Raw genomic sequence first — 16,899 nt, 5'->3', positions numbered from 1 at the left:
GACTCAAGGGGCAAAGTATCTCATCAAAGCGGTCTATGCAAACTGCTTTGGAGCTGAAGCAGTTCTTGAGGACTTGGACTGAAACAAACCAGAGGGTGAATCAGCCTAGCAAATACAGCTCTTTAAGCAGAAACAGAAGAGTTCAGTTCCAGAGAAGGATTTTTCTCCCTGGCACCTCAAGACAGTTCTGCCTAGCTGCTCTAACAGGTTATGCTGAAGTGATCCAACTTTCAGAGCAGTACTTTGTGGAGATGTCCTAAGTTTTCAGAACGGGCTCTTAAATCATTAGAGGAAACTGCAACATGTCCAACAGCTGAAAAACAACTCTTCTAGAATGGAATATACTTTTTAACCTGGAACTCTGTGTTCAATAGAAATGTTAAAAGGGATCCAATGAGATGTTAATCACAAGTGTATATAATAGCCTGAAGATAAATACATTGTTTTATTTGCAGCATCCCATCAAAGGACAAACATACAAGCAACACTAATAGGCAGAAGACAAGTGTGCTATGAAAGTATGACAGGGTTTGTTATTGCAAGATTTGTTAATGATTAATGTTTGTCCCTGCTTTCTTATATTACAGTAGAACAAGGTTGAGCTTTAAAGAGGTCACAAAGACTTAAAAATTAAAGCAGTTTATCCAAGTTTGTTGGCATCAAGTAATTTTTTCTAACCAGTATGTTTAACCCAGTAGAAATGAGAGCACTTGGTTACCCTTGCGCTGTTGTTTTTGCTGTAGGCTTTGTAAAGTGAGGCTTCCAGGATGCAGCTTCAGCCCTTCCTGTTCCACGTCGGAATGGAACCCCTGGGAGCCACAATCGTTTTCTTGCTGGTTTGTATTGTCTGCCTTCTTGTCTGTTCAGCATGGAGGAAGATGTCTGAAACTGGGAAGGTGCCTCCTGGGTCATTTCCTTTGTCCCTCATGGGAAACACACTGCAGCTGAAGAGTAACTTGCCTGAGGCAAGTGGATGTTAACTTAAAAGCTGTGTTCCTTATTGCTAAATTGTTCAGCTCAGTAAGAAGTACGGTTCTATGTTCACAATAAGTTTGGGCACAGTAGGTGCAATGGTGTTGTATGGACCTTATGTTGTGAAAAAGCTCTGATTGACAAAGGTGTAGAGTTCAGCGGAAAAGGACTTATGCCACTCTCCCAAATGTTCTTCAAAAGAACAGGTACTTTCCTGCAAGATTCTCCCTAGGTAGAGGTGTTCTTTGGGGAGAAAGTAACCGAGAAGTCAGAAGTGGGAAGAGCTGATGTTTCATTTAGTATAGGAGCAAAGCCTGGCAGAATCTGGAGAGACCTTTGGCTCACTGGCATTGAATAGTCCTAGTCTCTTGCTGTTGTAAATGATAGCTGTTGTACCTTGTAAGGTCTGGGTTATGACCTGGAGAGCAGATGGCTGTGGTGACACCCTCACACAGCTATCCACCCTAGTAACTGGGTATGTCATCCTGGTGGGACAAGTATATCCTAAGATAGCCAGGACTACTTTTCACTGGCAGCCATTGCTCTCCCTCTCTCTCTACATTTCCAAAGAGTTCAATTATGAACAAAGGAAGTTCAGGCAAGCTGCCATAAAGAAACCAGGCATCTCTCTGACATTGTAGCAAGATAAAGAATTTTACCTAAAGGCACTGCTCAGGGAGTAGTTAAAGAGAGCAATGCAATACAGACACGATATAGGAAATCAATGCAATAAAATACTACAAGCTGTTTGCAATTTAAAATGTATTATAAAATGGAGATGAGAATCAATGTGAGAAGGGTGAATAGCTGTTCAAATTTAAAGGTAAATGTTGCTTTGAAAGATGCTAAAATGCATTTAACCTGGGAATTATGGCAGGAAATCTTTTCTACCTTACCTGAATACAGAGGCCAATTTCACCTGAAAGGCAAAAGCCAACGGAAAGACCAGTTCATTTTTGCCTTCTGAAGTTTCTCACGACTAATGTTCCCTGGACTGTGCAACCTAAAGCCTTGCTAAAGTTTAACTGCCCATACTGGTTACTCATGCTTCTAACCTACAGCACATAAAATCATTTTATTCTGTCTCCAGTGTTTGTCATATGCTGTTTCCTATAAAAGAGGCCACGTTTTACCCTTTGAAGAGAGTTCAGATTAGCCTATATGGCTCTCAGAGCTTGTTATTTCTTGTAGTGTGTGAGCACAGGACAGGAGGGTTTCAAGGTCATAATTTTAGGGAATTAATCCTCTTGTGCAGGGTTTGGGGGGTTTTTCCTTTACTTTTCAAGTAGTATTTCAGACAGATGAAACTCATCAGGAAGCTAGGGCAGGGAGTCAGCTGGAACAGAAATTAGGTGCCACAAGCTAGGCAGTAATTAGTGTCATCTATCCTTTGACACCAGTTCTGTGATCTCCTTGGTCTGAAAATGAGTAACCAAAGTGTGGTTGTGTGTGTGGGAGACTATTGAGAGAGCCACACCTTGCAGGGAGTGGAAAAGCTGTGCTCCTTGGACTGAGAGTCTTCAGTGAAAGAAAGATGCTGAGTAAGGCATACTCCATATTAGAGCTTAAAAAGGCAAGAACACAAGTGTGAAAACTCTACTTGGGTCTGTCAGCTGCAAGAAAGTTGGAACCTTTGCTCTGTGTGTATCCTACAACACACAAGAACTGTGAGTTACGGTTATGACCCATGTGGAAAACATCTCTGGTGTATTTGTGTGCCAAACAGAAGATCCGTTTAGAAAGGTGAGTCCCAGAACCAAAGTTCTTCAGTGTTAACTGGTAACCCAATAGCGAGCTTCATCCTCAGGGTAATGCAGTGCTGGTGAACGTCAATATATACTGTGTGATACAAAGCCACTTTCAACTCTTAGGCCTCTTGTGAGTCATATATAGCTTAACATGTTGCTGTACGGTGTTATCAAGGGAGCACAGACATCCCAAGAAGTCAAAATGTATCTTTGAAACTGTAAGTGGGAGAATCACTCAAAACCTTGATAGCTGTGGTTAAAACCACTGTTTTAATAACTTTTCCTTTTAAATGCAGCTTCTACATGGGAATTCACAAATGTCTCGGCACCCTTTCCTGCAGCCTTCAAGGGGTATGTAATGTATATGTGCACACAGGCTCTGGTATGCACTCTGCCCATGATTTTTTCCTCTTCAACAAAAAAATTTGAAAGATATTTGAGTTGAGTTTACACCTAAATACTCCAAACTGCTTGTATTCACCTTTGATCACTTCGTCTCCCTTGACCCACATCTATCCTCAATGACCAGACATACAATTATTCTATGTATGTCACGTTAATTTATAATAGTAGCTCAGGCAAGTGCTATTGCCCTCTTATGGGGAAAGTGCTTGAGTACGTTTGTTTGCTTCATGGATTGTTTCACAGAGTTCCTTGCTTGGGACACCTTTAGTGGGTTTGAGAACTTGCCAGTTCTTTTCTCCATTAGTGCTTGCCCAGCTGGCTGCTGCTTCTGTCGCTGCTTCCCAGCCTCTTAGAAACCTGAGCTCACAGAGGTGTTTATGTTCTGTGAGAGGTATTTGGGAACTAATGGCAACAGTGCACAGAATGGATTAATTATGTTTGAAAGACACTTCTTCATGTGGCCAAGTGACAGGACATTGTGTCAGGTTTGCTATAGAATATTCTTATACCCCTACCTAGTCCTGCACATGAGCAAGCAGTGCACTGTCTGTACAGTCCCAGCAGAAGAAAAAGTCTGGGCAACAGCGAGTGCTAGCAGGCAGGGAGAGAGCGAGCAGTATGGCTTCCTGGGAGATGTAGAGCTTTTCAATGATCATTAATTTTTTAAGCTGATGGTTTTTTTTCTGTTTAGTGGTCAACAAAAGTTGCTGAGATAAATCCTATTTGTTAAGCATTCTAATTTTTAAAAATCTGATGCTTAGTCTTCCAGAAGGTGATAACATTACTTATTGCTAAATCAAGTTAAGCCAGAGGAGATGTGAACAGCGAGTGGTTATCCATTGCACTGCTTTTCGTACCACAGGCGACACAAAGAGAGGCTTCCAGGACTCAGCTTTAGCCCTCTTCTAATCTCAAAGCCCCACTGTGTATCATCATGGAGTCTCTGGGAGCTAAAACTCTTTTCTTGCTGCTTTGCACTGGCTGCCTCCTTGTCTTTTCAGCATGGAGGAAGATATCCGGAACAGGGGAGCTGCCCCCAGGCCATTTGCTTTGCCTGTTTTAGTTGTGGCACAGTTGAAGAGAAAGTATGAAGTGCTCTCTTCTTTTTACCTGGTGAGAAGACTGGTAATAGCTGATCCTTTTTGGTATATGGCGATCAACTAGATGATATTTTCAGACATCTTTGTTTCGTTCATATTTATGTGATTCTGTGACATTTGTGACTTTTGCCTCTGTAATGCCATGGTACCAACTCATGGTACATCAAGTTTAGTAATACTTTGAAAGGAAAGAAGTTTTGCCTGTTTCATGTAAACAGTTCATGCTGTTGTGGTAATATTATAGTTGCTGTCTCTTTCCACATAGCACAAATTCAGCTGTCTTCACTGTAACCACTATAAATTATACATCACAGGGAATATGATCAAGTTAGGGAATGCCACTCCTACATCTGTACAGGTATGCTTGGTGACTCATGTAAGCTCTTTTTATCTTTTTTTTTGCCTGATTGTAACATTGCTTTAGTGATCTTTCCGTGCTTCATAAAATAATGGGAAGATGCAAGCTGCCATTCATCTATTAAATGGCACTGGGGGGATCCCAGTATTATTTCACTTGCCTTCTTTTGCCACAATAGACAGCTCTGTAACCACAGCTGGCGTTCTGGTAGGTCTCATAGGGTCAGTTCAGCCTTCTCCCACATTGTTACTGAGAATGGAAGTTTTATAGGTCATGGACCAGCTCAGTCTTCAATCCATAATACATTTCATATAAGTAAGTGAGATGAAACAGATATGTACAAGTCTTGGAAAATATTTGGGAGTACAAGTTTTGTGGTGGAAATTTTTTCACTAAAAGGTGTTCTTCTGGGATCTCAGAAAAACAACAGTTCAGTGTATTACTTCTTTATTTTGCAATTCAAATTTCAATTTCACAAACCTTCATTACAATCACACGAGAGACGACCCATCTGCCCAGTCATCAATAAACTCTATCCCCACCACAGGACACAAGATGTATTGGGGTAAGAATACAGTAGATTATAATCTTCTGACAGATCCTCCCACCCCCCCACCCCTGTTTTATGCCTACTTTTAACAACAGGTCAAAAACTGAAAATACAGAGGAGAGAGGTACCTCAAGCAGAGTCTGTGGCAACCCTGGAGTACAAGCATCCATTCCTGTTGTGCTGGGAGGACCATGTGAAAGGGACAGCAGCAGTAGGGCTCTCAGAGCACTAATCCACACACCCTGACATGTCAGGACCCAGATAGGAACCTGAGCTTGGTTAGGGGGGTGCAGAGGAGAGCCTGCATCATTTTGTACAGGGGGCTGTCTGCTTCCCTATGCAATTGCCTACTCTGTCTCTGCTTAGAGCTGGCTGTGGGGATTATAGAAGCACCATAAAACTTTCTCTTCTAAGCACGTTTCCCTCCATAAAGCGTCTAGCAAATGACCCAAGTGTTTCAGTCTCAACAGATTGGGAAATGACTGTCATTCAACCAGAGTGTTCATGAGTGTGGGAGCTGGCAACTCTCTTCACTTGGCTAACGTGGAATAAAAGAGACCTCGTAAGGTCGGGGCAGATTTGCCAGAGTGCTGACTAACGGGGAAATGTCAATGTCCTTGTGATCCACAACAGGTTTCAAATTAAAGTTCTGCAGGATGGCTGTTAAAAATATGAATAGCTCCATCCGGGCCAGACCTTCTCCTGCACAGATGCGTTTTCCTGCAAGCAAGAAATAGAAAAAAGTGAGGTGATGGTAACTTATTTTAACCCCGGTTCCATGAAAGTTCAGACATCTCAGAATGGACAGGCAGCGCTGTAGCACTTTGAGGAAGCAAATGAGTTAAACTAGAAGTTAAGTATCTAGAACAATGAGAGTGCTCAGTGGGCAAAGGCAGTGTGAAGGCCTCGGCTTCTCATGTTCTGCTGTGGTTTGATGGTAAGTTTGGAGAGAGAGAAGTTGCATGGCTGAGTCCTGCTTCATACATGTCGTCTTGTGGAACGCGTTGAAGGGGCTTTTGTGATTGCTAAAAAAGGAAATAAACTGAAACTCTAGTACAGGGGTTAGAGCTGTTCAGAAGTGACTCTAGCAGATCACCAGACATCACTGTACGGGTGGTGACAGAGCCACTAAAATCTTCAAAGAGGTCCGAGGAGAGGATAGTCTAGGATCTGAAATAGAAAGAGGTCTTACCTGCAGAAAATGGCATGAAGTAGTCACTCTTTTTAAAGGTACCATTTGCATTCAGGAAATGTCCTGGGTCAAATTTTTCAGGATTTGGAAATTCCTTGCTATCATGTAGGACGGGAGACAGCATAGGGAATATCATAGTGTCCTGAATTAACAGAAAGAGGAGAAGGAAGTTAAAATGGAGGCATGCTAAAGCAAAGAGGCACTGAAAAGTTCCCAGAGCTGAATAAAAGGATAGTCAAGGTTCAACCAGTTTAAAATGAGCATTTAATCAATAAAAATGTGTGCCATTGGTATGGCAAAGATGCTTTTTAAATGAATTTTGATGGTGAGTCTGATTAGAGTATTTAATATTGCTTCCAAATAAGCTAGAGCTTCACTTACTTTTACATGAAAAAATAGAAAGCTCTATCTCACTCTTCACATAAAGGATGAAAAAAGTCTTTTTTTTTTTCTTTTTTCAAATACAAGGGATTGGACTCAATAACTTCCAGAATCCCCTTCCAAACAAAATTATTCCAATTCTATATCACATTTCAGTGGTTTTGAAAATAAAATAAAAAACAATGAATAGAACACATCACTGTTTTCAAGAGATTATGAACTTTCACAGACACAGTAGAACAGACCTTGGGGATAAAATAGTCTCTGAACTTGGTGTCTTTGATCACAGTATGTGGGACATTAAGTGGAAGGAAATCAATGAATCTCTGGATTTCATGGACCACAGCATCTGTGTAGGGCATCTGGCTCCGATCTGCCATGCAGGGGCTTCGGTCTCGGCCAATCACACTGTCAATCTCCTTTTGAATTTTCTCTGTTAGGAAATAAGTAAGTGTTGAATGGACAAGTCCCCCATCTGTTTCCCTGAACCTCTCCCCATATTTACAGCAACACTTGCTTTTAATGCACCAGGAATATATGTATGTACGTAGTACTAATATCTCTTTCCTGTGAATAGAAGTAAGACTAATACAGCTTTCCACACTGCATGTACATGTTTCCTTTATCAGGGGACCATTGCCACATGTGGTAGTGACAGGAATTGTCCAAATTGATCCCATGACCTATTGAAAAGTTTTCAATTATTTGATTCTTTTTCTATTACCTACGATCTCTGGGTATTTCTGGAGTATCAGAAGTCCATGTCTCAACGTGATGCTGGTGGTCCCTGTTCCTGCAAGGAACAAGTCAAGCGTGGTTCTGCTCAAGGTCTCAACGGTGAATTTTGAGTGACCATTCCCTTTCTCCTGGGGGAAGATTTGGCAGAATGTTTTCAATGACAAAGCTAAGCATTATGTACCCATAATGTATGTTTTTAAACACATCTAATGTCGTTTCAAGGGTACAACAATAACTCTCCAGAACACCAGCATTTATGGTACTTTGACTAAATAATATTATGAACCTTTTTTAATATGGGAGGAGCACTGAATTACATCAACTAGATGGTTGGTCTTCAGCTTTCTTATCTTTGGCTGGTGCTGTTAATTCTGTGTTTAAAAATCCTTGACAAGAAAATGGAGAGGATAGACTTAAGTTTACGTGCCAAGAGAAGAAGGTTCCCCTCTGTATTTGCAAAAGCCCAGTGCCCTGCCACGACTGCTGGGATTCAAGCAGTGGTTTTCTGATAATCCAATAAATCTCTTTCTCTTACATTACCTGTTCCATTTTGTTAAGAAAAGCATCAATAAAATCTCGAGGACAAGTGGGATCCAGGGTTTCCTGGTGTTCCGCTATGATTTCTAAAGTAAATTGATCAACTTTTCCAATATTTTTTATCATTTGTTGATGAGGCCCAGGTAAACGGTCCATGAGAGTTGGGAAGAAATTGTATAGCTGTAAAAATAAAATAATGGAAAAGCACATTCTGATTAATGTGGATACAATAAAATGTTCCCCTAAATGTAACTATGAAAATGGGGCAATTAAACTGTTTTGGAACAGTAGGTCTTTATTATTGAACAGGATTTTAATGCCGTTTACTTTATGGTTTCATTATATTCAAGGATAGACTTCACTTGAGCAACTTCTGCAGTGATATCCTTTTTTGGACCTACAATGGCAATTCCATAAGGTAAGAAAAAACAACAGGAATGGGTTATTTAACTGCCTTTTTGGCTTTCAAAAATTTCTACAAATCTAGGAAAATCCACTCCAATTAAAAATTAATAATATGAATTAATAATCATTAATACATATTATAATAATTAATTTTATTAATTAAATAAACCTGTACACACCTGTGTCTGTATAGAGTTCTGGAGTTTGTTGTTTTCATCTAGCAACTCAATTAAAGTTACAAATTTCTTGTCCTCGTAGTCAAACCGATCCCCAAAGACGACAGAGCAGATGATGTTGGAAACTGCATGGACTAGGAAGTTGCCAGGGTCGAAGGGTCGTGCTGCAACAAAAAAAACAACCAGTATGTTGCTTTCAGTATTTCGGGCATCATCCCCTCCTCTGACACTATAGGGAAGTTTTGCACGCTCTTGAGACCTGGAGTTTTGCAGTCCTTCAAAAGAATGGTGAAGGGCTTATCCAATTTATTCTTCTCTACTTGAAGTGAGCTAATTTCCCTGTTTGAATGGTTTAAGTATCTCTTTTGTCCTCTTCTCTGCACAGCACTGGTCTGAGTGGCTTGATTCCTCTTCAGCTGACACATGCCTGTCTGTCCTATAGACTTTTTGTTAGAAATGGCCTAAAGATTCCCACCAAAACCCAATGGACCCATAAGGACTTTGCCTGTCCTGTGTCTTTGGGTTATTGCACCCTGTTTGTGAACTCTGTTAGCGTAACCTCAGTTGTATAACCCTCTCCTAGGGGTTCAAATGCCTGTGATCAAAGTCTAGTTTTGATAGCACACCTGCATAAGCTTCTAAGAAGAGAACTACAGTGTGAGAAAAAAGAGAGATTAGACCCAAGAAAGAAAGGAAAGGTATAATTGCAGACAGTGATAGGGTTCATCTCAAGGTTTCAAGAGAAGAAACAACAACACAAAAAGGAATAAAATCCAAAAGAAAACCAAGGAGTCAGAAAATGGCAACTTGGCAGCACTGAGGATCCACCTATTTCAAGGAGCAATGGCTCCAACCCTTCTCTGCCTCACTGATGGCTCCCTGGCCGTTGAAGACTCAGCAGATGTCTCATCAGAGGTGGTGAATGTATTGATGCTGAGCCTAGTAGATAACTAGTCCTAGCTCTTTATATTTGCATTAAGAGTAAATTACAGCTTTATACTTTTCAGTTGTATGTATCTTACTTGCAAAGCCTTTTAGGACACAGTGAAAGATGCCACAAATAGGTGAGCCAGAGATGGAGGTTTGCAGTAGAGCATAGGAAATACAGTATTACTGTGCTAGTGAAAGGATAAGAGCAATGCAGGCGAGAGTGTTTTCTCTGATTGGTAGCTGGAATGTTTATCTGTGAAGCCAGACTGAATTTTCTTGTGGCCCATGGGAAACAGTGATGCTTCAACATCCTTTTAGATCCATCTGCTTTTCCCCCTGTGCAGAATACGCACACATTGAAGGCTGGCTGTGGAAAGGAAGCCTGTGGTCCAGGATGGTACCATGCCACTCAGGGGATGTACTTAGAATTAACATTGTCTTATATACTACCATAAAATGCATATACACGTTGAAATCAAGGGGGTTGAATTCCACCAAACTGTCAGCTTTGGGGCCAAGCCATTCCCTTTGCCACTTTCTGTCTTGTTTCTCAAGCAGAATAGGTTAAAGGATACTTTCCAACCCCAGTCTCCTACATTTATTCCTCCATACCACCACAGTGCCTTTCACTGACCCACTCCCAGCAGCGATAACTTTGCCTGTTAGAGCAGGGAGCAGCAATAGCAGCTACATGCCCACTTCTTTGGTCATAGATTTGGTGAAGCAGCCCTACACCCCTCATTGTCTCATTGCAGATACGCAGGGCATCTCAGCAGGCACAAAGGCCATGTCCTACCATCTGTGTTCCTGATCCTCTCCACCAGAAAATGAGCTTCCTCCTGGATTCTCTCCTCAATGCTCTTCTTCCCCATCCCAAAATCTCGCAGGGTGGTGAGTATAAATCGTCGGAGCTGCTTCCAGGTCTCCCCATTGCTGGTCACAATGCCTGACAAAGGAAGGAAAAATAGACCTCCATGAGGAAACAGATTTTTTTTTCCCCTGAATGGGAGCTACACCATAAGCACTCAACAAGCAAAGACACCTCTCTGTGGAGTTATACTGCAATTGCTATATGCCCAAAAAACGTAACCTCTGTGCAATTCTGGAGATGACGAATCTGATCTATCTGTCACTACACTTTGAATAAAACTGAGTTTGTTCCCAGAATAAGAACTATGTTAGGATGTAAATAAGAAAGCAACACTGGTACTGAATTGATCTTGGCCACAAGCATGTGGCCTTTGCACTGACATAACTGCTCAAATGTTCTGCTATGCACCTTCACACAGCGTATCATTATCGACAAAGCCATTGGTACTGTACTGCTGTGCCATGCAATAGGTACTATTTACCCAGATAAATGCCATAGTGGGAACTGCCCTGGTGAATAAGCTCAGGGCCTAATCTTGAATGTAGCCCTTACTGGGACAGCCTATATTATCTTGTCTCTGTTGTGCTTTGGACTTTCCTTTTGCTGGTTCCTTAGCTGTATGTATATTGTCAATATTTTCAGAAATGGGAGGATGAACGTGTCCTGCTTTGAGGTAAAAGAGGACCAATTTTGTTCAGTAACTTTACTTTTTAGCTGGTCCTCTTCTAACTACTGAAATTAACAGCATATTGTGCAGACAATGTTCACTCTCAGAGTGATAAGACCTATGTTTATAGTTGATGCCAGGGAATGGTATGCAGAGAGGCTCTTGCTTATACTTATTGCTGTAACAGCCAAGGGCGGCTGACTTGGTTATTTGCCCCATTGGAGGGTCGGAAGCGGAAAAGCGTAGAGGGGTCGCACCTGCAGGGAGAAGTGGACAGGACAGGTGACCCAAAACTGACCACCAGGGTATTCCATCCCATCTGCCTCACGCTCAGTATAAAAGCTGAGGGATCAAAGGGTGAACCCTCTTTCTTCAATAGCCAGCGGCCAAGGAGGACTCTGTCTGTTTGTCTGCCTTTGATCCTAATCCTGAATCCAGATCCAGAATCCAGTTCCCATCCATCACTAAGTCCAGTCTGGGACTTCCCTAGTGCCAGCCAGTGATGTGATTGCCATCCTGGGAGCTCGATATGGCTTTGTATATGTTTCATTATTTCCTTTTTATTTTATTATTAAGATTTCATTAAAGTAGTTTAGTTCCTTCTAAACTCATAAGTCTCTCTCTCTCCCCCCTCTGTTTCTCTCTTTGAAGAGAGATAGGGGGGAGCATCTGTCAGCCGCCTGGTGGCCGGTTCTGCCCAAATCACAACAAGGTAAGATCTTAGAGGCACATTTAATGTACAAGATTTTAGCCGGAATTTGAAGCACGCTGAAAATAGAACGACGGTCAGTGAAGCCAGCCTGGGACCTTAAGCAGTTTTCCAGGGCTCCAATTTACTCAAGGGTCCAAATAATGAGTCAGGCTTTTAGTCTTTTATTGCTAATTTGTATGCATGAAAGTAGTAAATGAAATCCACTCTTGGCTCCTCCACTGCCTTCTCAGCTGTGTTCCTGAAGCACAGAAAGCATCAGCTGTGTATGCTAACATTACCAAGGACATACCTGTGCCTTGGAAGAGTCTTTTAAGCAGTGGTAGATTGCCTCTTCCGCTGAATTCATCTGCCTGATCAATCAGAGCTTCTTTCACAGCATCATAGCCATACAGCACCACAACCTTTTGTGGGCCTAAATATATTGTGAAGACAGGACCATACTTCTTGCTGAGCTGTAGGAAAGAGGAACACAAAGAACAACATGTCTGAATGTTAATCACGTGAAAATAAGTTTGTAGTGGAGGGGTCTGAGGGGTGATGTGGATCACTGAGACGTGGCATTGATTAGCAGCAGTGCAGAGATCTTTCAACTATGAATTACAGCCGGGGAAGAGGGAATTGTACAAGAACTAGAAGATGTGAATAGAAATGGTGAGGTGTCAAGTCCAAATCCCAGAAAAGAAAATAGTTCTTCACAGAGCTGGCAAAACAATCTGGAATGCCTCTCTACAGGGCACAGTGGATAACAGTTTACATGGGCTCAATAAGCGATTACATACACTTACGTAAGGCAGTGCCTAAAGGGTTTTTGAGCACAAACATATCACAGTTGTCTCTAAAATCTCCTGGGCCACAGATTTCCAGAAATTGGATGAGTATATCAGCGGAGAATCACTGCATGCTTGCACTAATCATGTGCTCTTTCCCAGGCATCTGCTTTTGGCTACAATTGCAGAAAGATTCCAGCCTGGAACACTTCTTCTCCTGTTCACTTTTTAAAAGCAAATTACATGTAGTTCCAGGGCTTTCCTGGTGGGAAACCGAATCATCTAGTGCTCTGAAACAAAGTATGGTGCCTGAGGATGCTCATGAGTCTCGATATTCCCAAGCACCAAAGCAAAAAGGAGCTCATAGGGGTGTGTGTGCATCTGACGATACACACGGTGATGTCAGCCATCACCACAGTTTTGCTCTGAAGAACCCAATGACACCCCCACTTCCCATCCATCTGCCACCCTCCCCTCAACAATCCCCTAAGAATGAGGCACTCCAGCTGAACTCCCTCCACCTCTCCCCTCCCAGACTTTGCAACACAGATGCATGACATCATCCAGGGGAGGGAACGGACAACACAGTTCACCTCCAAACTATTTTGCTTCAACCCCTTCACTCACTACTTCCACTCCCAGGAGATCCTACCTATCTGCTAGGGAGCAGAGATGGCAAAATGGAGCAGGGTCCTTCTCAAAAAAGGGCCAGGCCGTGTTGCCAGCATGGTGAGGAGGTGGGCACGGCAGTATAGTGAATATTGCAATAGCATCAGTGCTTTGGTTGCAAATCCACTGCAAATTGCAGTACTGCCGTGAAGTCAGAACAGGACTCCTCATTAGTATGATTATTGCAAACATGTAGACTTAGACTTGCAATATGTAGATTTAGATATATAGATTATTGCAATATATAGACCTCAGAAGCATGTCTTTCTGGGAAACCTTTTGTTTCTGTTTGAATCTGACATTTGGTCAATGCAAATGAAGCTCGTGAAGTAAGCTGAGACAGTACTTTGTTTTATATGCAATGGAGAATATATAGGAAAGAAGGAGAGTCTCTTACCTCCTTCAGGCTTTCAGGCAAGTTCCATGGGTTCAGCTGGAGTATGTTTCCAAGAATGGGGAGTGCGATGGGACCAGGAGGCGGCTTCTCTTTTCGCGATACGCTTCTCCATGTGGCAAAGAGAAGGCATGAGATGCAGACCAGCAAAAAAATAGTGGTCGTTCCCAGGAGTTCCATGGTGGGCTGAGGAAGAGAAGTCAAATGTCAGAAGAGCCTGATGTTGGACCTGTAAAACTATGCTTATTTATATGCTGTGGTACCAAAGCACATGGATGAAATGAGCCAATAGTGCCTCCCTAATCCTACTGAGATATGAGATTACTTATTAATCTGCTCAAGATAAGAATGAACAAACTTGGGATGAACTCTTTGTTTGCATACCGATTTTTTTCCTCTCCAGCTTGTGTTCCTTTGCGTAATCATTCATGTAGGACTAAAGAAACGACTTTCTAATGCTGTCAAACAAACTCAAAATGCAGAAATATTTCCAGCCTGGCTGCTATGTATATGCTTAAACTCTTGCTGATTTCCCTCATGCATAGATTGACATCTGCCAGCCCTCTAGTAGCTGGGTACAAGTGGTGGAAGGTGTTGCGGTTGAAAAGGGGCATCACTCCAAGTTCTTCACAGGCATTTCACCTCTGTTTCTGGAATGAAATTATGTAATTGTACCCAAGTCACACATGTAGATTTTGAGGAATACACTCAGCTTGTCCTGTTCTGACATTTTAACCAGACAAACCATACTACCTACAGCATTTGCATGGTCACAGGTTCTCCCCAAACCACAAACCTGCAGTATCCTTTCTGATGTTTCTAGAAACTAGTTGAAGAGCCACAGAAGGTGTGAAGATCCATGAAAGGTAAAGGCACCCTGAACAGAGCTTAACAGAATGATGGGTTTAATTGAGTATTTAATACAATGTAAAATCTTTAATGAAATATTATGCTACCCACTCCTCCTCCCCACAGGAATCCAAACCCCTATGAATAGGGTGAGAACTGTGTATATTTTCTGGCAAAGAATTAGAGCAGAACAGTGATTCAGTCACCTGAGACCAAAGAGTGGATCCCAGGACTCTGTTGCCAGATCTTGTCTGTACATAAAACGTAATGTCTGTAAAGTGCTAGCAATCTACTCTAAACACTGTACTTAGGCTCCTACAGCCCCTTGGGTCTAATATGCCTCCCCCACCATTCCCCCACTTTCTACTCAGCCCCAACTGCAAGGCACAGCATTAGGCTCTATATTTCCTTTTCATGTGACTTTATGTAAGAAGATGCTGAGCCCTCTTGGAGCACATTTGAACACCGCAGCTGTAGCAAGGTGACTAAAGCAAGTCAGGGAAGCTTGGAGGAAACACCACCGTACAAGGGGATGTGAAAGGGGCTGCACATTCAGCAGCCACTCAGGCTTGCTGGGTAGATGATGTCAGGGCTGGGTGGATGATGCCTTCTTAAAACAAAGTAGGTGTGGGAAGGATATCTTTTGGGTAATGGTAATGGGCTATGAAAGGCATTTTCTTTCCTGCAGCAAAACTCATTGGCTTAGAACTTGGGTCCACATTGGTTGAATCAGTTCTTGAGTGCTCACATCTGCACTTTCATGTGTACAAAAATAGCCAGCTAGACTGTGAACAGCAGACTTTGTTTTCTACTGAGCTGTCAAAATGGGATTTAAAGGATGGCCAGATTTTATCTTCAGCCTAATTAGCTGAGGACTAGCAGATTCTACAGCAGTGAGGAAAGAAACTTTTCCCAGCTAAATTTAGATATTAAAAAGGTAGGTGTATAAATCGGCTAGTCTCCCCTGTTAGTGGAGAAACACTTCCGGATAATTCCAGAGAACAGGTCATCTGACTTTTCTTATGTGCCTGTCTTAGAGTGAAATGAGTCAGTCACAGAAGGAATTTATTCGTGTCCCTTTACTACAAAGGGAGCCTTAGGAGACTTACACAGATTTACATGTCTGACTGCTAGGGATCTGTTTTGAGGCAGATGAATCTGATTTCCTGCGCATGTCTCCTGGTCCTAATGATGTTCTTTATCAGCAACAAATTCTGCACATTCTGTTGCGATGGGCACTGCTCTGAATACTGCACACCAAGGGTATTTAAAAACAGAAGTGGGCAGATGAATGAAATTGAGAGGAGCCTTCTAGGCCATGTCTGGAGGGATGATTATCTCACTGAGAACAGTCAGTTTTATTGCCATCAAGGAAAAACCGAAGTTGTTTGCATTTTTGTTTTCTTTGCTTTTGCAGATAAGGTGCCTTGCGTTCCTCTACTGGCAGCCCTGAGGGTGAACAACTGCTGTGAAGCCTAATGCGCTGGAAATGCAGGGCTTTGCTCGAAGTGTCACTCCCACATCTGGACATGGCTTTTTTATTATTTATCTAATTACTCACACAACCCTTGAAGGATTTAAAAATGATGTTGGGATAAAGCCAGAACTGCTTGGAGGGATCCATGACTTTCACTGGAGAGAGATTTAACAGCAATTACTTGAGTGTGAAAGGCTATTTGAGTATGAAAGGCTTATTTGGGTATGAAAGGCTTATTTGGGTATGAAAGACCCATCCTGAGACAGTTCACATTCACAAGATGCACCTGAAAGACTATTTTCTTCCCAGCGGGGTATGAAAGCAGATGCTGGGGCCTCTGGTCTTGTTATGAAATGGCATCGTTCTCTGGCTCCACCTGTGAATTTGGGCTCAGACTGACAGGGGTGGGATGCCACTGTATGAACAAATCTTTCAAAATCCAGGCCTTCCTCTGAATGTCTTCTGGAGGCTGTTGCTTTGCTGGGCCTGCCTGCTGTCACATTTGGGCTGCCTCCTGGGATCCCATCCTGTGTTAATACGAAGCCTTTAATCTGGGACCTGCACTTACTGTTTAATTTACTTGCTTCTGTTCTCCTCCAGATTGGGTCTGTGAATAAAAAGACAACTTCTTACCCCCCAAACAGCCCCTTCAAGTGTATTCACAGCCTACAAGGCTGTACTGGATCTGGCTTCTTCACAGCAGCCTGTAAAGCACTGTGTTTTAGGTTTGTGATTAAAGCAGTGTTGATAACACATCAGTGTTTTAGCTATTGCTGAAGAGTGGTTGCACAGTGTGGAGGCCTTCTCGGTTGCTCACTCTGCCCCCAAACCCAGGTAGCAGGCTGGGGGTGGGCAAGAGGTTGGGAGAGGACACGGCCAGGACAACTGAGCCAAACTGACCAAAGAGATAATCCATGTCATCTAACATCATGCTTAGCAATAAAAACTGGGGAGTTGTCTTTCCAGTGTAGCCATTGCTCAGAGACTGCCTGGTCATCAGT

General features: G+C 42.4%; 1 protein-coding gene across 2 annotated transcripts; it reads right to left on the bottom strand.

The window, feature by feature from the left end:
• Window positions 1–5,562: 5,562 nt before the first annotated feature.
• LOC104289735 (cytochrome P450 2H1-like) lies at window positions 5,563–13,760 on the bottom strand. 2 transcript variants are annotated; one of them, XM_009888732.1, is made up of 9 exons: window positions 13,576–13,760; window positions 12,032–12,194; window positions 10,289–10,438; window positions 8,566–8,726; window positions 7,985–8,161; window positions 7,431–7,572; window positions 6,952–7,139; window positions 6,326–6,467; window positions 5,563–5,853 (listed from the first exon to the last, which is right to left on the bottom strand). In XM_009888732.1, the coding sequence occupies exons 1-9, from the start codon at window positions 13,750–13,752 to the stop codon at window positions 5,672–5,674; spliced, it is 1,482 nt and encodes a 493-aa protein (XP_009887034.1). In that variant the 5' UTR covers window positions 13,753–13,760; the 3' UTR covers window positions 5,563–5,671. The 2 variants fall into 2 exon arrangements, with proteins under 2 accessions (XP_009887034.1, XP_009887035.1); XM_009888733.1 differs by lacking the exon at window positions 7,985–8,161 and having other exon boundaries at window positions 13,576–13,752.
• Window positions 13,761–16,899: the final 3,139 nt, after the last annotated feature.

This window comes from Charadrius vociferus, unplaced genomic scaffold (genome assembly GCF_000708025.1).
Source record: "Charadrius vociferus isolate BGI_N301 unplaced genomic scaffold, ASM70802v2 scaffold436, whole genome shotgun sequence".
NCBI lineage: Eukaryota > Metazoa > Chordata > Aves > Charadriiformes > Charadriidae > Charadrius > Charadrius vociferus.
Note: the sequence above shows the minus strand (reverse complement) of the source record. Positions and strands in the feature narration are given on the sequence as shown.

What these genes read in the sequence shown, in the direction of transcription:
- LOC104289735 (XM_009888732.1), bottom strand. Translation starts at nt 13,752, where the DNA reads ATGGAACTCCTGGGAACGACCACTATTTTTTTGCTGGTCTGCATCTCA. An exon ending in AGAACTCTATACAGACACAG is followed by an intron (nt 8,162 to 8,565) that starts GTGTGTACAGGT and finishes TTATTTTTACAG; the next exon opens with CTATACAATTTCTTCCCAAC. An exon ending in TTCTTAACAAAATGGAACAG is followed by an intron (nt 7,573 to 7,984) that starts GTAATGTAAGAG and finishes ATCTTCCCCCAG; the next exon opens with GAGAAAGGGAATGGTCACTC.